This window comes from Chrysemys picta, chromosome 21 (genome assembly GCF_011386835.1).
Source record: "Chrysemys picta bellii isolate R12L10 chromosome 21, ASM1138683v2, whole genome shotgun sequence".
NCBI lineage: Eukaryota > Metazoa > Chordata > Testudines > Emydidae > Chrysemys > Chrysemys picta.
Genome location: NC_088811.1, coordinates 11,024,798 through 11,052,758, shown reverse-complemented (window position 1 = coordinate 11,052,758; position 27,961 = coordinate 11,024,798). Strand labels below are relative to the sequence as shown.

Genomic DNA, 27,961 nt, shown 5'->3' with positions numbered 1-27,961 from the left:
CAGCTGAAGTTCCTACCTTCTTTTGGGTTCTGCTTAAATTGCTCAGAGAGCGAAGTGAGGAAGATGACGTCTCTGTCTCGGTCCTTCCAGGATACTCTGAAGATCTTACAGACCAGCTGTAAGGCCTGCTCCTCGGATACTTCAGATCCTGATGGAGGCTCCTTGTTGAGGGAAGAGGGAAACATTTTTTGCATTCATTTTGGTTTGGCTTATGCAAGTCAAAGTTTCAACAGGCAAAATACGACACCTTAAATCAGCTCTGGTGGCAAAAGGAAACAGGACAAACAAAATCCAACACTTATTATCCATTGATTCTGTAAAGAAAATGTTCTGCAAGGCTTCTTACATGTCAGTTTGAAAGCCACAACTAGACTCTGGTAGCAGATTCTGTGTGCTTATGAAAGGACAGTCATACCAGTATCAGAAAATATTTCAAAAAGAAAAATTATACAAAGAAGAGTATTAGGAGAAATGAAATGATATCACACAACTATATGGTGCTAATCAACTGGCATACATCATACTAGAAAATAGTGTGGGAGGAAGAAAAATTTTAGCCTAGATACTGGCGCAACTCTCTACTCTTACAAGAGTTCTATGTTGATTTTAATTTTATTTAACGTCCACCCAGAGCAGACAGGACCTCAATTTTTTAAGATTTCATCTCAAAATGAAAACCTAAAGATTTCCCCCTCTTTTTAATCCCAATCTTTGTTTTACCAAAAAAAAAAAAAAAAAGACCAACAAAAATAATGGTTTTTAACTGCTGTATGGACACAATTTCCAGTTAGCTGGCTTGCAGAATGTTAAATACAGAGGAACGCTCTTTATTCATAGTCGGATCCCAACTCTTTGAAGTACTTCCATTGACTTAAATGGGAGTAGGAGCAGTCTCACGGCACAAGTCAGCGTCTCTTAAAAACTTAATTCTACACGGAAGTTCCACTCTAAATGACATTGCAGTTTGCACGCTGTGATACCTGGAAGCAACTGGGGATTTCCAGTTGCTAGATGAGACCTGAATGAATGTAAATAGGTCCCAGCATAGTTAATAAGTACTTTGTCAAACAGAGAATACAAGAAAAAAATAAAATAAAACGGAGAAAATTAATCCTGATACCAAGTGAAAACTTTTGGTCATAACACTTGGGGAGAGCTGTTACAAACTGTTGCTTGCTCGATCTAGCTTTTGTTTCACCCAGCCCCAAGGTTTTGCTTCTCTTTCGAAAGAGGAAAGAGCAGGACAAAGTACTCAAGGGCCTGCCTCATTCCTCTCCTCCCTTCACTTAGCAAAGTCATGTTAACTGTATTCAATTCCAAGGCAAAACAAGCTTCTCTGCAGTTATTCCCCTCAAAAAGTTGTCACTATAAATAATTGCTAACACAAGGAATGAATTACCGTGGTTTTACAAAGGTGATGCCAGATGTTGGGGCGCACAGATAGAAAAGTGGCTCAAGAAATAAGGGAAGTAAGTTTCAAATAATTGTCATCTGCAAAGAGGGAGGGATTGAGAGTGTTTAAAAACCTTTCCAGGACATATATGCAACCAGCAATCTTTGTTCTCCATCATGGCTGGCCTGGCTAACTGTAATTAGACATAAGAATCACTCAAGAACACTGAAAATACTTGTTGCATAAAGGTCAGTGGTTTCTGCCTAAAATTATTTCTTCTTTTTTTCTCTAGCACTTCCCAGCAAGAACCCTGCACTTGGAGCTCTATGATGTAGGGCACGTTCCACCAGTTCCCAAACACCTTTTGTTGGGACACACTGGTCATTGGATTGGTGACTGGACTGTCCTCATCCCACTTTTCCTTATTCCATCACACCACAACCCAACACACTTGTTGCTATCTTTTCTACTCTCTTTCCTTCTTGTCAGCAAATGCTGACTTTTTAATGGCAACAACTGCAGCTACTGACTTAAGCAATACAATTCATCTGAGGTGGTCTGCATTGGAATAGCTTGAACCCATATGCCTTTGTTCTCATTTTACCGTACATCAGTTTCCAATACATGCTAAAGTTGTGTGTTACACAAAGTAAAAGGGCCAGATCACATCACAATGACAAAACCCCAGCAAATGCGATTTTAAGCCATACCAGTTAAGAGATGGAAAATGCCTGTTGGATCAAAGCCCATTCTCCTGGAAGAGTATGGGATAGTTATCAGCTAGAACACATCAGGTATTCAGCTGATATTGAGCTTTTAAAAAAGTATCAGGATAAGTCAGTATCTTCTGAAGAAGTTGCTCTCTTTAAAAAAAAGAAAGGTTGGCAGGGGAGGGAGAAAATTCAAACTGGAAAAAAACTGAAAAAAAAATCTGACAGGTTAGCTCTCAAGATCCAGCAAAGATTGCCTCAGTTTCCTTACCACTCCCACAAAAGTTATCTACCACTATTGTTTCCCATTTTTCCATCCCTCCTCTGCAGCCAAGAAACAATACACAGGATTACGGACCTCAAATAACCTAGACGCCTGGGCAGGATATGATAACTTAGTGTGAATTCAATTAACAACCGTAAGGCATGTACAATTAAACTGGTACTATTTCTATTTCACACAACACAAGAACTAAACCCCAAACTCTTCTATTTCCTTTTCATGCACACAAAAAGGCTTCAATACTGACATTATCAAAATATCAAAGTTATTCTAAAATAATGCCCACATTTTCCATGCAGAAGGAAGGGAAGGAAATTTCCTACTTATAAATTGGGTTTGGGGTGCTTCCTTTCCAATTCATTCACTCACAGTAGTCAGAAGGCTAAAGAGGAATCAAGCCAAGTTTGCAAAGCTTCTTCGTACTCTCCACTGAACCCCCCCACCATTCAAGCCACCCTTGATTTGAAACTACTTATTTCACAGCAGCACAATGGAAGCGGTCTGACTGCCTGGCTTGCAACCAGTGACTGCTCAGAAAAATAAGTTCTGCATCAGGGTTATTGCAACATGGCTCAAAGCCAGACTTTCACCAACTGAGCTTATTACTGAAAGTGCAGAGGTAAACAAAGGCTTAGAAGGAGCACTGCAAAAATGGTGGTGGAAGCTTCTCCACACCCACATTAAGGCTGCATTTCTAGCATTGGACCCAGAGTCAAGTGATAACTTCGGAGTGAATCTGAGCTTTGGGTCTGGTTCCCCCCTGTTCTGCTCTTCAGGGTCCCATCCCTTGCCTAGATGGGTGGGAGAGCTAGCTGCTCTTCTTTCTCTCTTTTGTAATAAATTAATAATAATAATACCTAACTCTCATAGTGCTTTTCATTAGGAGATCTGAAAGCGCTTTACAAAGGAGAACATGATCTTCAAAATTATATCCGTTATTTCCCGTAACAAGTGTTTGCTTTGATCTAATTGCAGAAAAATCAGATTTTGAGGGTTAAACTAATTTTATTGCAAGGTAGAATATCCCTCCCTAGGTCTCTTGAGAGCATTTTTCCATCAACTGGATTGCTGAAGCTATTGTGCAGAAAACACTCTGAGACCATCCAGTTGCTTGCTACAAAAGTTCATTATCTCATGGAGTTCTGTCTGTTTTAGGTTTGATCAGGGAATTTGAGGAAGGGAGTGTAGTCAGATGAAGCCTGAAGGCTGGGTACTTCCCCTCAAAAACATCTATATGGCATAAAGGTGAGTGATCCAATGGAAGACAGATTAGGAGAAATACTGTATATTGCTCTTCCACCAGTCTGACTATTGTTCCATATCCTTTGGGGGGCCTACCAAAGATTGATTCTGATTAGGAACATTTCTCTAAGTCTGATTTAAAACTTCTAGAGGTAAAAGGGAAAGCAAGACATCTGCACGGAAAAATTGAGAACAAAGCCAGTACCATAATGCTCATCTATTAGTCCATTTGCCTCACTAATACACGTAAAAGGCAGTAGACTGAGTCTAAGCCAAAGTCTTTGTAAAACAAATCTAATACTTTATGAAACAGTAGCATGCATTACACTAAACAATAAAACAGTCGTGCTTTAAATTTAAACATTAAGTTTCATAATCCAAGTAAACTCGCTTATAAAATGCAAGAGCTAAAACGTCACAATACAGAGTTTCTACATCTGGCCTGAAATGAAAGAGACTCTGGGACTAGCCAACCTTATCAGTCAGGCTCCTTTTCTCTCTGCGATCACTCTCATCGACCTCCATGTTCTCTATTCCTGAATCTACATCCACCTGGGACATACTGTAAGAGGAAAGAACAGAAGAGCCCATTAACTGCTGGAAACCCAAAGACAGTTCTTTATGAAGATGCTGACTGAAGGAGTGTTCTCTTAAATGGAAACTGCTGAGGAAAGAGGACGGATGCATGGGAATAGCCAGATCCATAAATGTGGCAATTAAAAGTTACTAGCCAGTAAATGGGTCTTTTGGGTCTGCCTCTCATATTATGTTTGCTTTAAACACAGGAAATATGACACTGAATTTCTTAAGCAGGCAAAGAAAAATATACACTGTAGGAAATAATACAGCATTTTAACCTTGACCTTTAACATGTTGGGAGTGGAAGATAAAGAGTGTATTTTCTTTGTACATATTTAGATGGCCTGTATTGCAGTACCTGTCTGGTAGTATAAGCAGCGTTCTTTACCTTTTCTCACAGGAGACACTATCAATATCCATGCTCTGGGACCGGGAGAGAGACTGAGATTGTGTTTCAAGGCTGTTAGATGGGGAACTGCTGAGCGAACTCACTCCTTCGCTGCTCTGGCTTCGGTGGGCTACTCCTAAAGAAAAGCAACAATCAGATTAGTGCTGCAGAGATAGGAAGCCACCACATAATTATCCAGTGAGGTCCATGTAGTTTTTTGCAATCATTTCTCATTCCAGCTATTAAGGATTCCAGGTAATGTATTACTGTACCAAGGTTTACATAGCAGCAAGATTTACATATTGGCAGTGATTTACACCAGAGCTCAAAAAGAGGGTTACAGGAATTTTTCCTTCTTTTCCAACATGCTCAGGTAAGAAATGTGGATGTGTCAAATACACTTATTCAGCTCAATAACACCCTTCTCCCACCCCTCTCCCTCCAAAAAATTGCACTGAATGCAAATGCCTGAAGTGATCAATGTGAGAGGAAGGTAATCCATACTGGGGCTTTGATGCAATTTCCCTACAGCTTTGTGAGGTCAGCCAGTTTTTAAAAATTAATCCTAAAGCAAATAAATAATGTACATGCTGTTAATAGACAAAACAACAACAAGCCTCAGGCTGTAGAAAGTGACTGACCAAATCAGAAGATGTGCCTCACAGCAAATTGTTGCCAAGTTTTAAAGTTCATGGAGTCGTTTATAGATATATTATTAGATATGTATAGGTATCACTGTGTCTCCATCCGTCTGACCCCCATCCCTCATGTGGACAGATCACCCTCACAGACGCACACACACAAGCTAATAGTTTGCACCAAAAGCAGTTTATATGCAAATCCATTTTTGCTTTTGTGGGTTGGGCCGGAAGAAAAAAGGAATCTCTCTCGCCAGACCTGTCTGCAGTGACCAAACTCTCCTCTTTGAGGCAGGTTGGTACATCTACGTCTGGGTCCCACCAGTGCAACCCCAGTCCACCTTCCCAAGCAAGGAACTAAGCTCACTATCAAACTCTGGTCATGTGTAAGACAGTGCTATATGCTGTCAAAAGACTGCCAGGTCATACCAACCCCGTCTGTTTATCTATCTTCAGATGAACACAAAAGTTATAGTCTTCATTGCAGAGTTAACCTCGGCTGTGACCTGAGTGTTGCCCATAAACTGGTTCTCCTCCACACACTAAAACCTCCACCCCGAGTTCAGTGGTGCTTTCAACCACGCTAGCTGGCCAGTCATGGAGTATAGTCTAAACCCCAAGTGAGGCTTTCGCTTGCGTAGTATCCTGCCCACTTTGCAGTGAGGATGCAGGCTAAGACCATTCAAATGCTGTCCCTTTTCCCATGATTCCCTCCATGTGCCAAGAAGGGCAAACAAGTTCTCCCACAATTCAGTGGGAAAGAACCAGTGTGGCTCAACTTACTAAAGCACAAAGAACCACGCGATATGCCCCAGATATCCTAGATATGCAGACAGATGAGTGCAGCACCAGTGAGGATAAAATAATTGAAGTGCAGCTATGCAACATGGCTAGGCTAACCTGGGTGCCAATCAGCCAGGTTATCTCTGATGTGAAGGCATGCACACCAGCATTCAAGGGTGTAGGGAAAAATACACATACAAACTTCATATTAATGCAGAATAAACCTTGGATTCAAACTACTGAAAGCAGACTGAGCGCTACTGACATCCATATAGGAGGTCAGTGCTGAAGTGCAGCACACTCCTAAAATTTCTGCCTGGTGATACTTGGTCAGGGAGAGGGATGTTAGGTTAAGTCTTGCCTAGTAATAAATTATTAAATTATAAACTGTTACTGTAGCAGTTCTGAGGTATTATACTTGTATGCTGATAACTGGGCTCTTTGAAGACCAAGCAAAGAAAAAGGTATTATTAGCCTGCTTGTTTAATATAAAAGCAGCAGTGAATTCCACTCCTATAGGGTTTTCCATCTGTTATTTACAAGATATTCCCCGATTAGTATTAGGTTTCAGGTAAAAAGTGTAAAACCAGATTGATAATCTATTTTTAAATTCTAGCACTGGGCCTGTTCCAGCATTACTCTACTCTGCAGTAGCTTCTCCCATGCTTATGGCAGTATCACATTTTCAAGTTAACAATGTGGACAGTGAAGTAGAACAGATGCAGGATTATGCCATTTTTTCTGCAAGTGGTTTGTTTTAGCAGTTTCTTCACAAAATATTTCAAAGCCTTGACACAAATTTCAACCTCATGAGGAAATCTGAACAGCAAAAGTAAGGCCAGTCTGCAGAAGAATATAATTTGGGAAAAAACATTTTGCTTCATTTGGTCAAAATGAAGAATAAATTAAGTAAAACACCTTCTCAACACTTTAAAAAACAAACTTCTGGTTGTGTCCACACTTTATAACAAATCATGTTAGCAATAGCTATTTAAATGGGGTTGGGCCAGATTCTCTTTCTACATATGAGTGTACATCTGGAGTAATTCCATTGACTTCAATGGAGTTACACTGGTGTAAAACTAGTTTAAGCGAGAAGTTGTCAGATGTCCTTGTTTCTAGCAGTTTCTTTATCCAATATGGAAAAGGGTTTTTGTATTTTTAAATCCATGTTATAAACATGGAATGGGAGACAGTATGCACTGTGGCATAATTTGGCTAAATTGTCATAAAAAAATCCCTATTCAACTTGGTCAGGGACCTACACTAGAAACAACCATATGGTTATTGTTAGAAAAGTTTCAGCTGCAACGCAGAGAGGGTGTCAATAAATTAGCTCCACACCACACACACAAAGTACTGTGTTGGGGGAATCATGTTATAATACAGCATGGTCCCATCTATCAGAATTTGAGGGAGTACTATTGTATCTTAACATGATTCCGATATACACAGTAAATCTATACATTGAAACAGGTAGCCAAAAATAGGGCATATTCTGAAAAGGGTCACCGAGTTGGTTATTTCTCCATAACACCCCCTTCAAAATGTGTGTTAGCTTTTTTCTATGGGTTTTCTGCAGCCTTAGTTCTCAGAACACTTCTGATAACAAGTACCGATTTAGCTTCCAAAAAAGGACTGAACTATTGACAAAGTGCAGTGATGGCCCAGTAACTTGATGGGGATGGAGCAACACTAAATTAGTATGCACTCCTTAAAGCCTTGCCATGCTAGGGGCAAATGAAGAGACACCAGCTGACAGTTAAGTTCACACAACTGGTTACTCTCAAAGCCATCTTGTACATTAAAAATAGATTTCCTAATGTTAATGTATAGCTGGAATTTTGAGACACTTTCTTCAGATGATTAAGTTCCGCATTTGAAATGCATATTGCAGAGCTCAGTTTTTTAAATCTTCTAATTTATTTATGGAAGCTAGTGGGGATGTTTATTTGCTCTTACTCCTAAACTATGTCAGTCTCCCAATTCCCCAGGTTAGGTGGCTTGAAAGGCATCTAGTTATCAGTGGTAATCAATTTTTCTGTTAATAAAAAAAAAAAAAAAAAAAAGTAGAGAAATAATTAGAGTGAACCCAGCCAATCCTCCCCATTTCAGGAGGGAAGGAGAAGCTTTTGGGCAAAATCTGTGTGTGGGCATTTCTTTTATTCCACTGTATATGCTAAAAGCCACGTGTAATGTAATCATACCTTTTCAATGTTAATTAGTTAAGGTCTGTGCAGCTTTTTGAAGATTTAAAGTGCCATGTAAATGCTAGGTATTAACAGAAGTACCAGTAGGTTCAGATTTGCAGGAGGCAAATATTAGTGCTCTAACTGCTCTCTTCCGAAAAGTATGGCAGATTCATGCAGCAAGGTGCAGCTGGAATATCCACTGTTCTGTAGGATCAACCACCATTTTGGATTCCATCCACTTACAGGGTAATCCCAATGCAAACTAATATTTTTTAAATTACAAACTAAAATAAGACAAGCTAAGAAGGAACAGAACAAGCACTTTGTTTTAATGAGTACGATTTTCAAACCATAACCTGCCAAACTTGATCAGGCAGTGTGTCCAAACCCTGCTTAGCTAGAGGATTGTGGCCTCGAAATGGGGCCTTAAAGAAGAGTTCATAGAAGAGGGGGTGATAACCACTCTCTCTTGAGAAGGGGAAAAAGCAAACCTCTATCTCAAGGAATAGGGTATGAGTCTTTAACCTCTAATTTAAATGGGGTAGGAATTCAGCCCAATGGCCAGAGCATAGCACCAGAAGCCAAGACTATTCCTGACTCCACTTCCCTGTGTGCAAAATGCATACAAATAGAATACACCTCTACCTCGCTATAGCGCTGTCCTTGGGCACCAAAAAATCTTACCGTGTTATAGGTGAAACCGCATTATATAGAATTTGCTTTGATCCACTGGAGAGCACAGCCCCACCCCACTGGAGCACTGTTTTACCGTGTTATATCCGAATTCGTGTTATATCGGGGTAGAGGTGTACTTAACTTCCTCAGACAGGTTTTGTGTCTGAAATGTATTCTGAGATCATTAGATGACTGGCATAATAGACATGCAAAGTATTATTAATTAGCATGTACACCAGAAATACAGTTAAACTAAGATTAAACTAAGATTAACAAAACATCCCAGTTCTGTGGCTGAAGAGACAAGTGTGCTCTGTTGAGTGGTATGAAAACACAGAAGGAATATGCAACTCACACCTGCCACAATTTACATGGTAAGTTTAACAGTTGTGAACAAAAACAAAGGAATGTGGTAAATGTGGGTTAACAATCTATATAGGGCTGAAGCTGACAATTAGCATGTCATTTCTAACAGCATTCTCAGCCAATTAAGCATTCTCTAAAAATGAGGAGGAAAAATGGGATCTGGGATCCTGTAAGACAAGTTAGATTTTGCTGAAATGCCCATTGGTCAATATTAGATATTCACAAATTATTCAACTTTCTGGATGAGAAAAAATAAATCCCACTAAAAGTAGATAGATTATGAAATGCATGCTACAGCCTTGATCCTGCAAGTCCTTGCAAAATGCACAAATCTGTTGCAATCCAGCACAAATAATGGCTCAAGGAAGCATAAACGTCAGGCATACCCCTCAACACTGAGTAGAAGCAAGCATGAGGCCTCATTTACATTAAGGAGATTGATGTAGTTACCCCAGTGCTAATGCTTTATGTAAATGTGCTGCGTGAGTTTAAAGCAAGCCTTACATTAGTGCAGTTTACGTTACTACGTGACAGGTTTAAGGTGTCCTGGTGTAACCCCTACTTTGTTTCAGTCCAGTGCCTGTGCAAACAACAGCCATTTAAAAAGAACAGTACTTGTGGCACCTTAGAGACTAACAAATTTATTAGAGCATAAGCTTTCATGGGCTACAGCATATGCCTCCGAAGAAGTGGGCTGTAGTCCACAAAAATCTTATGCTCTAATAAATTTGTTAGTTTCTAAGGTGCCACAAGTACTCCTGTTCTTTTTGCGAATACAGACTAACGGCTGCTACTCTGAAACGGCCATTTAGTGATTTCAGTGCAAATATCCTTAATGTAGACAAGATCCAATGGCGCCACTGCACCTACTCCATTATCTACAGACAATGCAGGGGGGGAGAGAGTAGACGTGTGAGCAGAAAATGGAGGTGATAAGCATGATCCTCCATAATACGCATGAGGTGCAAAGCTCTACATGCCTCCCAGTGCCTTGCTCCTGCTATTAGACAAAAGCACCTTGGTGGCCACACTGCCAGGGCCAGCTTTAGGCACCGCGGGGCCCGATTCGAAGTCCCGCCACTGTCTTCGGTCCTCCCTCCGCTGAAAGGCCGCTGAAGACAGCGGCAATGATTGAGCTGCCGCCGCCGACAGTGCTGGGACTTCGGCGGTAGCTCAATTGGTGGAGGGTCCTTCTTCCATGGCAGCGATCGAGCTGCCGCCAAAGACAGTGGCGGGACTTCGGCGGTAGCTCCTTTGGGACGTCGCGGGGCCCTCTTAGGGGCATGGGGCAGGATTCCAGGGAATCGGCTGAATCACCCTAAAGCCAGCCCTGCACACTGCAATACTCAATATGGGATCAGTGGCCCCTAGACTGTGTCCTACCTATCACTTTCTATCTTGAGATAATTTGCACAACACCCCACACCTGCATTGTGCTGGAACAAGTACTCCATGAAACATTTGACCTTCAAAATTCAGTCTCTCTTTAAAATAAAAGAATGCAAATGGAAACACTGTAAATACATATTGATGTGCACTGAACACATACGTTGTATTCGTCTCACTCCTTTATTTTATTTATTATTTCCAGGGTCTCTAAATATGCTTCCCAAATAGGGACATAAAGTAATAAGAGTCTTTTCCACTAAATGGATCGTGTGCTCTGACCTCACCATTGTATGCAACTCCTCGTGCAAAGGGACGCTTACAAGGACATTATTTTGCTGGAGCTGCTCTCTTCATATCTAAATGAATTAAAATCCTCTGCAGTCATTTTAGTGTAGCACTGCTACGGGATTCCTGCAAACTGTCGAGCTTTAAATGAATCTTTGCTGATGTGAAGCGCGTACAGTGGATGCTCAGCATTGACCACCACCACTCTCACTAACCACCACCAATTTTCTAGTTTATCTACTCCCCGCATTCTGGTCTGGAGGAAAAAAAAAACCTGAACATTGTTTCAGTAATCAGTACTATGGAAATTGGACACTGTATTTTAACTAGTGATTTTATGCTTCTGGCTATGACAAACCAACAGCTCATGCATCCCTAGGGTATGGGTGTTTAGAACAGACTAATAAATTTGCCAGACTGACCTCTCCAGGTAAACAAACTCTGACCCATGAATCTCTCAATGCCAAGTGGTAAGAGGGTTACAAGAATATCCTGATTCTGGTATGTATATTCTGGTTCACCAAATAATGTCATGTGAGTTCTTAAATGAAAGCCAGGGTCACACTGGTCATTAATATAATTGAGAAATCTAGGTCCAGATACTATGTAAGGAGTTATGTATGTATACTGAAAATATGTTTTAAAGTCTGTAACTCTGCCTTGATACAAAGGCAGAGAAGAGATATTTATTCACCTGTCTCTCTGGCATACAAATTAAGCATTGTAAGCTAACAGAATGGGGAATCATTTACAGAGAAAGTTAAAGGGAGGGAGGGGGAGCGTGTGTGAAATCAACAAGGAGGCAGCACACTGAGAACAAGCTATGGCTGGTGATCCTGACTCTGGGTACAGAAAATTAACTTTGTGAGATACAAAGAGAAAGCAAGACAGCTATCTAGAAAGTAGGTGTACCTTTATTCTTCACCTAGGAAATAAAAGGACAGCGCATTTACATTCATGAAAATGGGATCTCTGCCTACCTTGGTGGAAGACACTGCAAAAGACTTCGGGTGACATAAGAACTCTTTAGACAGGAGGTTAGCTTGGTAAATTAAGATTAGTCTCTAGGAAGATTATTATGATTTGATCTGATATGTAACCCCTTTGTTTCCGTTATCCTTACTCACAGTCTCTTGAATCTTTGATAATAAACGTATTGTTTTCACTTTAACTACATCTCAGTGCTGTGGTGTGAAGCTAGGTGCTGATCCTCAGTTGAATCAGGCAAGCTGTTGTGTACACCTCTCCCTTGGGGACTGCAGACCTGGTATTTCTGTGAGCATTCAGTGAATAAAGTACTGGACATTACAGGGAAACACTTCAAAAGAACTCGGGGGCTGGGTTATATCTGTTAACCTGCAAGGCAAAGCAAGGGCTGGAATAGCCCAGAGTAGATTGTTTGGCTGGCTAACAGCAGGCTGGTCATGTCAAGGAGCCAATACCCAGTTAAACACAAGCAAGTCTCTCTCTTGCTAGAAGCAGGGGGTAATAAGGTGACTCTCAGTCCTCCTGGGTATCCCAAGAACCATCACACAAACTACATGGACTCTACACCATACCTACTGAGTTACTTATGGGGCTATCAAGTGGTTTTGGGTTTTTTTTTTTAAATCACCTTTGCTTCTGTGTCTTTTTTTTAATCACAAGGCCAGTGTATTGTTTTAAATTGTAACTGCAATTAGCTTTTCTCTGGAAATGCTTTTAATAATGACTCTCTGTCATGACTGAAATGCACAGAAATGGGAGGTAGAAAGAACAGGTAAGAAACAATCCATTATGACGAGTCAACACTATAACAAGGAGTCAGAGTTCTAATCAGTCCTGAGACAGGACTGTATGTAATAAAAGGAGGAGGTTTCCAGCCTTCTAGGTTGACTTTACTGAATGCATGTTCCAAAGGACATAACCATAAACCCAACGCATTAGACAAAGGCTCACAATGCAAATAAGTTATGCGCTAGTTTGATCTGCACAGGCATAGAAAAATGTTTCATTATCCCCAACTATTAAGCATCTCCCTGATCTTTTAGTAGTAGTTTGCTAAAAACAGCAAAATCACTACCTTTGAAATACTAAAAATTAAAAAAAAAAAAAAATAAACTCACTTCAGTGCCTCTAATTTCATAAAACTATAAATATGAAATATAATTTATTACAGATTAAGTTTATAAGATTTGGCAAGTGTGCCAAGTTTGGATCAAAACCCAGATTATATGTAAATATTGCATAATTAACTCTGTCTCAACGAAAGAACATCCCTCTTCCCATTCTCACCTGCTCATTTAAAAGAAAGAAAGAAAGAAAGAAAGAAAGAAAGAAAGAAAGAAAGAAAGAAAGAAAGAAAGAAAGAAAGAAAGAAAGAAAGAAAGAAAGAAAGAAAGAAAGAAAGAAAGAAAGAAAGAAAGAAATTAGTCTGGCTCAGACATTTTCCAAGCCTTCTGACTCCTAGATTCACAAGAGTAGTAACTGAAGGGGATTCTACCTTTACCCTTCAGAAGTGTTAAAAGACTGTTTTTCCCTTTGTTTATTGACTTCACACACTTTGCTCCTATAAACAATACAGAGAGACACCACATACATCATTCAAATGCACCAAACACTAGTAATGCATGATCTGAAACAAAACTGGACTTTGGGACTGAATGTTGAAGTCTAGCTAGAAACCAAATCAATAAAAAAAGTTATTTAAAATCTTAGATATCTAAAAGGCAGATGGGAAAAAAATCCTGTTTCTTGTTCAGAATACTCAGAAGATATAATTATATACTTCACTCTACACCATGTTTTAACTCTGAGTAAACTTTGTTTTAGAAGCATTTGTAATTCTCCCTCCATAAAAACTCCCTCCAAAAAAAAAAAAATTATACAGAAGAGCTCTCTCCTTTACTAGTTGCCAACAGAAAATTAATGTAATTTAAAATATGTTACTGCATTCACCTAAACAACTGTATATAGTTTACCAGAAAATAATTAAATATATGCAACATCAAAAAGTGTCCATTTCCTCAACTCCTTCCAAATTATACCAGAAATAACCTGTAGCATTCATATCCTAGGTTTAAAATCTTCAATAGAATAACCACAACCACCACCACCAAATAATTCTTTAATGATTAAGTTGCAGCCTACCTGATGCGCCAATTGGAGAGGTAGCTGGGGTCATACTATGGACATTCAGGCCAAAATTGTGGGATGGACCTGGGGCTGGCACTACTACAGGGGGTCCAGGTGGGTTCTCTCTTTGTGGAGAGGTAAGGGGGGTGGTGGGCTGGGAAGATGGTCCACCTGCAAGCCGAGCAAGGCGCCTTCGACGGATCTGTACAAAAGGAAATAAAAAGTAGATAAAGTACACAGACACAGAATTTCACAAACATTGCACCAATGGTCCTTCCAAGCAGTATGCATACCAATCTCTGCTAAAAGGCATCACCAAAAACAATAATATAATGTATGACCCTTGATATAAAGGAAAACCTGCATTAAAGATCACCTCCAATAAGCAATTCCCCTATGTCATGTGACCAATCCTCATGTCTTATGTGACCATTTTAAAATACCTCTAGAGTTTCCAGTACATTTTTAATATCTCTGAAGACCATCTCTATTGGCCAACCTAATTTGTGTTAGTCCCTTGAGTAGTCATTTAAGACAGGTTTCACTGTCTATTGAATAGCAATGTGAACACACAACAATTCCCTTCCTCTATTTTAGCATTTGATGGAATAAACTATGTTCTTCTGTTAAAGGGACCTTATCAACATAAATGTTGCCCAAATTTCATAACATCTAAGACCATCAGAAATATTTGTATTTTAAAAAAATTTCTAGTGAAAATAGTTATCTTTAATCAAAAGATCATTACCCCACAGTGTTTGAAACCCAAACATGAAGACTCTATAAGTGACATTTTTCAGCCAAACAAAAATACAGAAAGTAAATGAAGAGACTAGCATCCTGAGTCTAGGAGCAGTAAATGAGCATAAACTGACAGGTTAATTGGATTTTTAAAATTCTATCCCTTAATGTGTTATTAATAACACAAGTAAAGAAGTGTGTTTGCTTGCAACATATGACAGGTTGCTAGTGTTCTTTATAATTTTCTAAAATTTAGTACCACCACAAGCAGATTGGCTTGATACATAGGGAATGGACAGACAAAGGGAAAATAATATCTACAGAATTTTTAGAACCAGAAAACTAAAAAAAAGTAATGAAAAACTCAGAAAGTTAAATATTACCAAGAACCACTTCTCTAGCACTAAATCAGTGTTCAATCAACTGCACCATTTCTCACTTTTGCCCGTAATACCCAAGAGTTGCCAAGCATGTGAAAGAGTGCAAGAAAAGATTTGTGTCAAGTGACTTATACCATGTTACAACAGTCATTTAATGGCCTGCCAAACCTTCCTCAATAGAGAAAGAAGATGAACAGATCAAATTAAACCAGACTTGAAAAATTCTGGGAAAACATAGCTTCTGGATCAGCATCTCTTCCTTGACTCTGATGTCACCACATGAATACAGAAGGTGGAAAGAAAATAAACCCTTGGGTTTTTTTGTTTTTGTTTTTGTTTTTTTAAACAAAAAGGGCTTTGAATAGAATATCTTAATCCTACTCTTTACTAAGTGAAGTTGGGGTGTTTCTATTACAGCAAGACAAAGCAGGATCCACTCATGCAGCTAAAAACTGTTCTTACTGGGCTCTCTACAGAAAAATATTTAAGAAATAAAACTCATTTTCCCCCAAATCTGATTTGCAGAGTGATTAAAGCTCAAGATTTTATATCCTATATACCCACTTACATGCAAATTTTCTGTAGTGTAACATTGCTCCAACCATTAAGCAGTTACAACATTTCACCCAAGAGGTAGCCATATTTTGGTAGTGGTTCAAGTGATCCCTAAATATACACCTTGTAAAACAGCTGTAACTCAGAGTATCCTCTACTCTTAACCTATATCTGGGGTCGGCAACCTTCGGTACGCGGCCCATCAGGGTAATCCGCTGGCAGGCCATGAGACGTTGATCATCCGCAGGCACTGCCCCCCACAGCTCCCAACGGCAAACCGCAGCCACTGGAAGCTGCAGGGGGCAGTCAACGTAAACAAAATGTCTTGCGGCCCACCAGCAGATTACCCTGATAGGCCGTGTGCCGAAGGTTGCTGACCCCTGACCTACATCATGCTATTTATACTATATAAAATAGAAAACAATTGATGTGAGACAGAAGTACCCTTAGGGTTTTCTTTCACACTGTGTCAATGACTGGATGTTGTTATTGTAAACTAATTCCTCTACAAGGAAAACAAAAATCACTTTAAGATTCTAGTCCCCAAAAAACTTATGCAAGTGCTGAACTTGACACACAAGCAGCCCTGTAAACTACAATGGGGATACTCACATGTGTAATGTTCTGTTTGAGTGTCTGCAGGACAAAGGCCTAAATCTCCATATCTGCATTAAAAATATATATATAATTTTTGCGCGTCTGTGTGTCTGCAAATGGGCTGCGGGTGGTTTAGCGCTAGAGTCATCACCACAGATGTCACAAGGAGATAGGTAATAAGACAGAAAATATTCCTATTCCTTTCCTCATGGTTCCTAGCATTGTTAGCTTTTGACTGCTGCTTCACATTGAGCAGATGTTTTCATGGAACTAGCCGCGATGATGCCACAATCTCTTTCTTGAGTGTTTACAGCTAATTTAGACCCCATCATTTTGTATGTATTGTTGGGATTATGTTTTCCAATGTGTATTACACAACACTGAATTTCATCTGCCATTTTATTGCCCAGTCATCCAGTTTTGTGGAATTCTTTTGTAACTCTTCACAAGGTATGTCTAAAGAAAGAAAAACCTGGGCTCTAGGACCCTGTGAGGTGGGAAGGTCTCAGAACCTGGGCCCAGAAATCTACACAGCAGTGAAACGTCCCCGCAGCCGGAGCCCCGTGAGCCCGAGTCAGCTGACACAGGCCAGCTGTAGGTTCTTCTTTGCTGTGTAGACATACCCACAGCCAGCTCTGGACTTAACTATCTTTAGTAATTTTGTATCATCTGCAAACTTTGCCACTTCACAGTTTACCCTCTTTTTCAGATCATTTATTAATATGTTGAACAACACTGGTCCCAGTACAGATCCTTGGGGGACCCTGCTATTTACCTGTCTCCACTGTGGAAACTGAACAATTTATTCTTACCCTTTGTTTCTTACCTTTTAACCAGTTACTGATCCATGAGAGGATCTTCCCCCTCTTATCCCATGGCTGCTTGCTTTGCTTAAGTGCTTTTGGTGTGAGATCTCGTCAAAGGCTTCCTGAAAGTCCAGATTCACTTTATCCAAGAGATCACCCTTAACCACATGCTTGTTGATCCATGATTCCCTTTTACAAATGTAGTGAGACTCTTCCCCAACATACTGTGTTCATCTATGTGTCTGATCATTCTGTTCTTTACTATAGTTTCAAGGGCCAGGATCGCCTCTATAGCATATTACAAAAATTGGCTTAGCCATTCAGAAGAAAAGATTATTGGACACAAGAAGCCAATTCTCAGTCACACTGTGGAACAGTAAGAAAAGAGAATTACTGTATTAACCCATTTATCCAAAGGGTCTTCAAGACACCACAGATAAATATGGGAGCAATGCATGGCAGGATTGTTTAACTGGAATGTATGTGCATCATAATTTTTGTACTTGCACTACTGAAAGGTTATTCTCAATCTCCCTACTATAAGAAAACACTTTAGGATTTCCATCCTTTTTTTCCCCCCCTTCTCTTACCTACAAATCCACTCTGAAGCAGCAACACTAAGTCTCATTCATACTACTGTTGACGCTATACTAGTAATAATTCTGTTTAAACATAATTATTGCTAGTACAGTTTGCTTGACCAGTGGTTGGTACAATGGCTTAGCTACAGCCAAATTTAAGGCCCAATCTATTCCATAAAATCTACTATGTTTAAGTGTCCTTCTTAAACACACTCTAGTAATCCTAAAATGTGACTGGATTACTAGAGAGTGTTTAAGAAGGACACTTAAACATAGTAGATTTTGATGTGACTTGGTCTTGCCTCTGCCGATTGGCCCAGACAATGTCATAACCATCTTAAGACATCCTAATACAGCTCTGGTCTTGTGCCCCTATACTTAAACATGGTACATTTTGGAGATGAGATGGGCATAAACAGCATTTAAAATGGGTTTTAAACAGTGTTGTAAGGCCAACACAGAGAAGATCTATCTCAGGATATTTACAATTTGTCAAGCATGTCTCCCTGGGAGAAAAAAAATCCTATCCCAACAGGTCAGGAAAGCCATGCTAGCAAATGACCGTGTTTAAACACAGTTGTCAATAGCAGATTTTGACTGTAGTGTAACTGGCATCCACGAGGCCCCACTCTACACTACAATAAAAAACACAATCTGAGATGCCCATGTTATAGTGTGTATTTGTAACACTTAGAATTTACATCTCTCTTTTTGCCTGTTTCTCATGTTTTGCAGCAGCCATCAACATTAGCTGAGCAATGACAATAGTACTCAGAGACACAAGGCGGGTGTGGTATTATCTTTTTTTGGCCCAACTTCTGTTGAACAAGACAAGCTTTCATGTTCCACAGAGCTCTTCTTCAGAGGTTTAGGGTTGTCTATATTGTAACATTTTCCCCTTGCTTTTGTGGACACACAAATCCACATCAGTGTTCAGGAGCACTGATTTAATATAGATCAAAACCTTCAAATGTCAGTTTTGACCTAGATTAAAGCATTGTTCCTCAACACAGCAACATTTTTTTTTAAGTGAACAGGCAAAAAGGGTTGCAAGGTGGACAACTCTAGGCTTGTCATACCACCATGCACTAACAGTTCTTTATGCAGTGTAAACCAACTAGATCAGTTCTAATACTATAAATCCTACAGAGTGTTGTTGTTGCCCTGCTAATATCAAGAGTTATAGCAAGACAAGGGAAATAAGCAAAAGGGAATACATAAAGTCTACCTGTCATTACAAACTCTCATTCAAATTAATGGAAGTGGAAGAAAGAAAAACACAATCTTTATTAGCCAGGGATGATGGATTTGAAGGCTAACCAATCCATTCAAAATAATTTCTAGCAGAAAACATGAAAAAACGATTGAAAAGTCACAGATAAGTAGAGTGTTGATGAAATGTCATACAATTCAGCTAATGTTATCTGAAAAATGAAAAGTCATCCCCTGACACTCTGATGTATAGCTGAGGAAATGTCAACCACATGTCCTCACTTTTGTTTTTCCATTTGCCAAGTCCACCTGTACCAACACTGTTAGAGCCAGACAAAAGTATGACCAAATTAAGTGTGCCTTGCTCACAAACAGAAGTTGTGCCAAGGAGGATAATTAGTAAAACAAAATTGCTGAATTTATAATCTAATTGGAAGCTGCATTAGGTCTTAAAAATAATCTGTTTCCCCATCATTCAATTCATATATTTACAGAATGCTTCTCAAATAAAGAAGTGGTATGCAGGATGGAAAAACACAGAGGTGGTTGGGAAATGGGAAGGAGAAACACAGTGATTCAGTCAGTGGTGTGACTGGGAGGAAAGGAATTAAGAGGAGGAAAACAAGGAGAAAGGGAAGGCAGCAAACATATAAAAGAAAAATCATTCAAGTGTCATTGAGTAAGACAACAAGTTTGATGTCACACTTTTCCACACTATTCAAGCACATGTTCTGCCTTGCTAGCTTTTATCTTCACAGCAGGCCAACAAATTTGGGATCAAGTGGGAGAGAATAATAGGAGAGAGGAGAGGAAAAGGCACAGATGCTGAAACAGTAACACTGGATCAGCACGTTTACCAATTTGTTCTCAAATGCAGTTAAACCTTGATTATCCAAAACAAGGTCATGTCTTGCACAACATGTATTAATTGCACAGGAAATCCCACTCTGTTATCCATTATTTATTTCCCCTCAACCCCCAGTTTCAAGAGGATAATCAAGATCTGATTGCACCCTTGTGTCACTTCATATCCCCCCCCCACCTACACAAAGTGACAGACCAAACCAACTCAGAAGTTCTACTGAGAACAGTCACAATTATTACTTGCAACAAAGAGGGCACTATTACTACATGTAACATGAACAATTTCTTTCCAGAAAGCTTCCCGTCACCATTTAGCTGAGGTCTATTGGGGGTAAGGCATTTAGGCACTTTTGAAAATCCCAGCAGGTGCCCATCTGCATCTTTAGGCCCTAAATACCTTGGAAGATCTAGTCGTAGGCTCTTTAGGGCAGGCACTGACACTTTTTTGCAGTGCCTAGCATGAGGCCCCAGACTCACAAATGTATTAAGACAGTGCTTAAATCCCCACAGTTTTTCTCAAAATGGTCACTTTAAGAATGAAGTGGTACTTACCAAAGAATGAAGAAGGTAGTATTTTGAAACATTTTACTAAGAAAGGATGACTGTTTAGCATACAGAAACCCTACACTATACAGGTCTCAGTTTCAACAGCATCTCGTACGTAAAGGGCAAGTTATTTTGTGCCATTCTTTATATGGGGCCTTGAACCATCAAGAGCTACCTTCCCTATATAATATAATTTGTTAATATTGTATAAAAGGTTAATGCAAAAATCTAAGCAGCCCAATGGAACAGGTGCACTAGTTCTTATTAGTTCACTTAGCACTAGATGTATCTAGGCTCTTTCTGGAAATCAGCTTTCAGAAACATTTTTCATCTTAATGGACTTCTACAAAGCTGTCAGCTGGATACTCAACAACATAAAAGATAAAAATAGCTTGATCACTAAAAATAGCAAATTCACGACTTTATTTATACAACAGACCAATAAAAATACAACCACAGCAACTAGTCTTTCATCCTCATATACCTTTCACCACAAAAACTAAAGTGATTTTTATTCATATCTATTTTGGAGCAATGGTACTAGATCAGCCGAAATTCTAAGCAAATAACCTTTATTTTTCCATGAAAGAGCGGTTTCAAAACTGCACGATGCCAAGAGAAGAACTGACATTAACTCCAGACCCTAATACATCATAGGGAAATAAAACAATATATCAGCTACAGCATGCCAAGCAAGTTTAAGAAATATTTCATCTTCTGAATGCACTGTTCATTTAAGAACTTGATGGAGGTTATTTAGCCCATTTAAAAATAAGGACATTTTAAGAAATGACAGGTCACCTAATTGTCTCAAATTTAAGCCACATTTTTCCGTCGCCAATTTCTGTTCTTGTTTTCACATGCAATTGTTAGCTTTGTCTTCTTTGCAACTCAAAATATTCATTCAATTCTGGCCTTGTTCTTCCGACCCATCTCTCATACTCTCCTGATGCTTCTGCCCCATCTTCCTCTTTCATGTCTCCATGCTCTTGTAGGCCCTCTTCCCACATAATCTTCTTTAGGTGCTACAGGCCTTGTTTTTTGCAACAGCATGCAGCTTTACTGCCATAAGTGAACACTTTGCTACGCAATTAGTGAACTGTGCCAAACAGATGCTAGCCCTTGCCCTGAAAAACGAGCAATATAAAGGCTCAAGCATTGATAATAGTCACTTTAAAATTATTATGGACCATTTGTCCTTATGGTTTCCAAATAAACCCTCACTGAAGTGAATGGAAGGCCATTGATTCCAATGGAAGTTTAATCTGTCAGAAAGGGTGAAAATCTGAAGCCTTCATTGAACAAAGTGATAGAGTTCTTAAGAGAGAATCTAAATCAGAGTCTATTAACATCCTTCTTTAAAGACTAGCCACATTTTCACATCACGTAGACACAAATCAAGACAAAAAACAAATATATTCAGAATAAAACTGCAAGAGATTTTAGAGAAGGAGGAAAGGGATGCATAAGGTGAAAAGATATCCCAAAATATTTTCCATACTAATAACAGACACTAATAATTCACCAAGGCCATTATTCTGCCATATTTCTTTCAGTTTTAGTAGTTTGTTAGGCTCACTCATATTTGTGACAGACAAATCCATCCATTTCTCTTACTAAATATTGTGATTACATTTCTGTGTGGCAATATCCGATTCTATTTCCATGAATATGGAAGACCTTACAATATTCAGCAGAACCTTGCTAGCTTTCCCTTTACTATGCCACACACCTCAGATTTAATACTGAGCTGTAGTGAGCTCTCACTTTACGAAGACTTCAATGCTTTTACAAAACATACCACAGAAATATAGAAACACTTGTCAATGCCTTGGTCTTTCTTCTTTTGAAATGAATTCTACATATCCCTTTAACTTTAAGGGAATTCAGACCTTAACATATATATTGTAATGTTTCAGTCTTGCACTTTTAAAAGTTGTGTTTCTTTATTCACCCACTAATCTGCAAAATTCAGTAATGTGCAGTGGATCTCCCAGACATTCGTAGAAATCAGCAAGGTTCTACTGTACTTAAATTATATTTTGAAATTAGAAGAATATCCAACCCATGTCACTACCTTCAACCACTGGCAATGCTCAGCATATAAAGTTTCCACTGAAGAGAGTTTTCTTTTCAGCTCCATCCAATTTAGAGACAAAGGAAATCTAGTCATCTTTAAAACAGCTATATTTTCCAATAATGGCCATCTAAGATACAGGACTTGCTGCAAACAGTAGCAGTAAAAAGGAGAACTTGGAGGAAATAAAATTGATTTGGTTCTGAAGAAGGTCTTTTCCAGTTAAAAGGGTGTGTATATGTTAACCACAAAAATTGATGGCATTACTCCCTTCAAAAAAAAAAAAAACACATACAATAAAGCTTGCCTCAAGCAACCACCCAAAGGATTAGCTAGCTCAGATCTTTAGCTAAAATTGTACTAGGAAACTTGGGGAAGACTTTAAGAAGTTACTTAAGAGAATCAGAGATTTTCCTTAATGAAGGTGGAATCCTTAGTGGAAGACACACTGTGTTTTCTGCAATCTCAGTTCCATGATGCTGCAATTCTGAGGTCAGTCATTTACAGTAACAGTGACATAACCAGTTTTCTATGGGATGAAATGGTCTAAAAATCTAACATAAAATGCTTCATAATCAGACACAGTTGAGAAGTATGATCAAAAGAATTACAGATTCATGAGTAATATTTTTGTAACATACCTACTAAATTATAGGCTGTTCCCCATAATAGGAACTACATTACTAGCATCCCCCACCCAGTGCCATATTGGAAATGTAGTCTCTATACCACCACAACATATGAAGATCATCCCCAGCCACATACCTATGAGGCACTTTTTCCTAACTTCTATTGCGACACAGTAGGACTGCTAAATCATGACTTACAACATGATCAAAAATATCACAGTATTTTGTAATACAAACCTGAAAAACAACAACAACAGCCACCGCCACCTTGTTCTACAAGCTGGTCACCAAGTATGGCACAGAATAAAAGCCATTTCTCCCTACTACCACTACATCCTAACCATAGAGAGTAAGTCTGCAATTAATCTAGCAGTAAACCAGGTGAATCTGATGCCCCGAACTATGATGTTGCAGCTGATCTGATCAGTCATTGTTTACAATATAGTTCCCTATGAAAATGTTTTTAAGGGAAGGGGTAGGAAGAGAATGTAGGTTTGAAGTTGTACATGAAGTGGAAACTCGGGCAGCTGGAGGTTACTAGAAGCAGGAAAACTCCTATATCCAGATCAGCAAAACTTCAGAAGTAATCTAATCTTTCTCTAAAATATAAACGCAACAGCAGCTCATGAGAGTACAACGGGTTTCATTTAAAAAGAAGAAACAGAAGCAGTTTGCAAATGATTTGCCCCACTTATTGCCCACCACAAGAAACAAACCTACAACTTTAACTGGAAGAATAAGAGAAGAAAAAAATTAAGGGAATTGAAGCCAGCCACAGAAAACAGGTTGACCTGTTCTAACATGAGCTAACCTGAGTTCTTCATACAACTCTGAAAAAAAGAAACCCTGTTAAATATGAAACCACACACACACCACAACTGTCTCAAGTATTGACAAAGAGAAGACTCTTGAATGAGATTTTAAATGTCTCGTTCAAAAACAAGATAAAAATCCCAAGAGTGAGATTTTTTTTTAAATTCCTAAAAATTAACCCAAAATGAAGAAGTCATCCCATAAGTGAACAGGACTTGGCAGAAACAAACATACAAACAAACAACCAGAAGAAAAAGAATTCAACCTCCACCCTCAAACAAGATCATTACAAGCCAGAAAAACCATGCTGAGGTGCTACAAAGAGAGTCGAGTGAAAAGACACACAAACACTTGACAGAGGAAAAGTCACATTATTGTACTTTTCTTAATCAAAGTTTTCCCTTTGGATCAGCAAGACTTACATGAACATCCCCAGAACAAGTCCCCCCCTCCTCCTTCTCCAAATCAGAAAAATTAATAGCTTTACCCAGTACCCCAGGTGTAACCCTAGAGTTCAAAATACCCTCTCAATCCCATCCTCCTCTCCTAAAGAGCACCAGGTACCCCTTCGGATCCATCCTAATGCCAAGACTCCGTTCTTCAACGTATCCTTCTCCCTCCCAGCATCCAGCCTTTTCCCTCGCCCCAAGACCCCCCAAACTCACCTCATCAGCGCTCAGCTCCTCCATCGTTTTCCTCTTAATGGTGAAAGTAGTTTGGGGGCTCTTTGCTTCTCTAGGGGATGGGAGCTTCGGGGGAATTCGGTACTGCTGCCTCTTGCCCCAGGGGTGTCTCAGAATTGCATAGTCAGAGGTGAAGCACAACAATACAGAACGCACCCTCTCTCTGCTTGCCAGTCAGGCTAAGAGCAGCAATCCCCTCCGCCAGCTCCTCTCAGTGGCTGCTGCTTCCCTACGCCCCAACTGCGACTGCTGCACCCTGCCCCAGCTCGAGGAGCCTCGTATGCCCCAGCTCTTGCTCCCCGTTCTCCTGTGCCCTAGCTCAGATGCCCTCAGCTCCTGCCCCCCCCCCCTTCTCCAGGTGCCTCCTTCCCTTGTTGCCCCCAGCTCCTGCTGCCCCCAGTACTGCAGGAAGGGCGACACCAGTGCCTGCCTCAGCCCTGCCCGCTCAGTGCCCCGCCCGGCTGCCCCCTCGGCCGCTGCCCGGCTCGCTGCCCCTGCCCCACACAGAGATTATTCATCAAAACAAGAAGGCGCGGCGGCCATCTTGGGGAGAGATCACGTGAGCCCGCCCGGCTGCTCCGACTGAGCTGAGCACGCCGGGCCCCGCTCGGAGGCGGCCAATAGCAGCAGGAGGAGGCGGCTGCAGCCACGGCCGCTCAGGGCGGGGGGAGCGCTCCAGCCGCGGGCACGGCGAGGGGAGGGCCTGGCCGCTGCGCCATAGCAACAGGGGCGGGGCAGTAGGGAGCGGGAAATGGGAGAAACCGGCGTGAGGGCGGGGGAGGAGAGATGGGCGGGGGGAGAGGGGCACAGCGGGGGTTTGAGATGGGATATGATGGAGACAGAAGGGGAGAGATGGGATGAAAGGGGGGAAAGGTGGGGGTTGGACAGGGAAGGAGGAGAGGTGGGGTAGGGAAGGTGGGGAGGAAGGAGATGGAAGGGGGGAGAGGTGGGGTAGGAGAGATGGGGAGGAAGGAGATGGAAGGGGGAGAGATGGGGAGGAAGGAGATGGAAGGGGGAGAGGTGGGGTAGGAGAGATGGGAAGGAGATGGAAGGGGTGAGAAGTGGGAAGGATGGAGTCGGAAGCCAGGAGTAGGGTGGGAGAGATGGGGTGGGTGGAGATGGAAGAGGGAGAGTTGGGGAGGATGGAGACGGAAGGCGGGAGTAGGGTGGAAGAGGTGGTGAAGATGGAAGGGGGAGAGGTGGGGTGGAAGATGAGAGAGGTGGGGAGGATGGAGATGGAAGGGGGAGAGGAAGGAAAGGAGCAAGAGAAAGAAGTGTGAAAGAAGGAAACGAGAAGCAAAGAAGTTTGAAGAATTCCTGATATGTCTGCAATTTGACGTAACAAGTACGAGAGACTCAAGCTTTTATTTAAGGGAGGGATGGGGAGAGTTTCTCTTTGACTTTTGTTTAACTTGTGACAGAACAATGTTACTGTCATTGTAACAGGAATTGTTTGTAGGTGGTGAGGTAAGTTCTCCAAACAGCTGAAGTGCTTGTTCCCTGACTCTAAACATTCAATAACTTCCAAAACCCAGGCAACATTTCACACCCTTCCCTATTTTGGGTGACCTGCTGTGTCAGTTGCTCAATACATATTTCCTGTGACAGTAATCACTGGTGTCATGTTAAATTTACCTTGGTCTGCAGCAGCTTTGCTGCATTTGTGTGGCTTTCCCTCCAGCCCTTGTGTTTATCAGAAAAATTCCCATTCCTTATGGGGGTCAATAAAACTATGCTACAACCTCACTAGAAGCAAATCTGTTTAACTAATGGCATGCGTCTGATTTCAGCATGGTCAGATCTTGTGGGGTGCAAGTCCAGTGCTTGGAAAAATCAATGGAAGTTTTGCCATTGACTTCTTGGGAGCAAGCCCTCATACCTCAGAGTATGGTAACAGTGAGCAATTGCATTCAGGTTAATCCGTCAGCAATAAGTGTTACTCCCATGCCATAGTCAGGTTTCCAGAGTTTGTATGAAGGTCTTTCAACCATTTATTGCCATTTAAATGGACCCCCACTTATCTAGACTGCTTTATGGTGTGAACAAAAGGATTAAATATTCTTAAATATTAAATGCTCAATTTCTGTTCCATTATCTCAGTGTTTTTCTATTAACTAATTATATAAGTCTTATGACACCCCAGTTGGGTAGGTGAATTATCCCCATTGTACAGAGGGGGGAAACTAAGGCACAGATAGGTGAAGCAACTTGTCCTCAATCATGCAGCGAATTAATAGTGGAGCCAGAATAGAACCCTTGCTCTAACTTCTGAAGAAAAGTAATGGGGCAGATACAGTCTTTAGAGGCCCTAGAGTTGCTCCAAAGAGATGGTCATGTTGAGCCAAACAATGGTATTGGTCTCTTGGGGTTAAATCCCAGCAGGGGTTTCCACAGTTGAGGTATCAGGTGCAGTTGAGCTAACTTAGGCTCAGAACCTTAAATGGGACTGGGTCTCTTTTATGAGAGAAAAGAAAAAAGGGATTACTGTCTAAAAACCAGGATAGAGTGGCCGAAAATCTGCTTTGTTTATGTATGGCTTATTTTGGAGTTTACAGATTTCAACTGCATAAAGAGAATGTGAACAGGGTCTTGTGATTTATAAGTTTTTGATTGCATAAAAAATGTAAAATAAACTTGAAACCCTAGTGAGGGTTTTTCCTCTGCTTTATGTGAAATGCCTGCAAAGTTTCTATTGAATAGCATGGATCATGGTCTTGCCATGTCTATGCAGCGTCTCTTTTATATGAAATCAAAATAATCCCCATTCTATGGCCACTAACCATTCTGTCTGGGATTCTTCTTTAGAGGCATACCCAGGCCCGCTGACGGGGGGCGGGGGGGAGGGGAAGAAAGGGGGCAATTGCCCAGGGGCCTGGGCAATTTAAAAGGGCCGGGGGGCACCAGCCACCACCACTGCCGCCGGCAGTGCAGCAGAGCTAAGGTAGGCTTCCTGCCCACCCTCACTCCACACCGCCCCCAGAAGCAGCCAGAACGGCCCTATGGCCCCTGGGGGAGGGCAGGGGGTCTCCGTGCGCTGCCCCGCCCCAAGCGCCAACTCCGCAGTTCTGATTGACCAGGAACTGCGGTCAATGGGAACCGTGGAGGCGGTGCCTGCAGGCAGTGGTATGCAGAGACCCTCTGGGGCCCCCCACCTAGGAGCCGCTGCTAGAGGGATGTGCCAGTCGCTTTTGGGAGCCACCCGAAGTAAGCACCGCACCCCCTGACCCCATCCTGCACCCACTCCAGTCTAGAGCCCGCACCCAAACTCCCTCTCAGAGCCCGACTCCTCATCCCCTCCCACACCCAAACTCCCTCCAAGCCCGCAACCCCTCCTGCACCCAAGCTCCCTCCCACACCCAAACTTCCTTCCAGAGCCCAAACCCTCACCCCCTCCCGCACCCAAACTCCCTCCCAGAGCCTGCACCCCACCCCCACTCACG

At 41.0% G+C, this 27,961-nt stretch overlaps 1 protein-coding gene across 6 annotated transcripts in view; it reads right to left on the bottom strand.

Moving 5' to 3' along the window:
* The window catches only part of UBE4B (ubiquitination factor E4B), a 64,356-nt gene extending 39,240 nt beyond the window's left edge, over window positions 1-25,116 (bottom strand). For 5 of the 6 annotated variants that reach the window (XM_005292845.5, XM_042852909.2, XM_005292846.5 and 2 more), the window contains exons 1-5: window positions 24,504-25,088; window positions 14,053-14,239; window positions 4,596-4,731; window positions 4,103-4,190; window positions 17-161 (exon numbers count right to left, since the gene is read on the bottom strand). In XM_005292845.5, the coding sequence (XP_005292902.1) occupies window positions 17-161; window positions 4,103-4,190; window positions 4,596-4,731; window positions 14,053-14,239; window positions 24,504-24,527 (580 nt within the window). In that variant the 5' untranslated portion in view covers window positions 24,528-25,088. Of the gene's footprint in view, window positions 1-16; window positions 162-4,102; window positions 4,191-4,595; window positions 4,732-14,052; window positions 14,240-24,503 lie in introns of all 6 variants that reach the window. The other variant, XM_005292849.5, reaches the window with a different exon arrangement.
* Window positions 25,117-27,961: the final 2,845 nt, after the last annotated feature.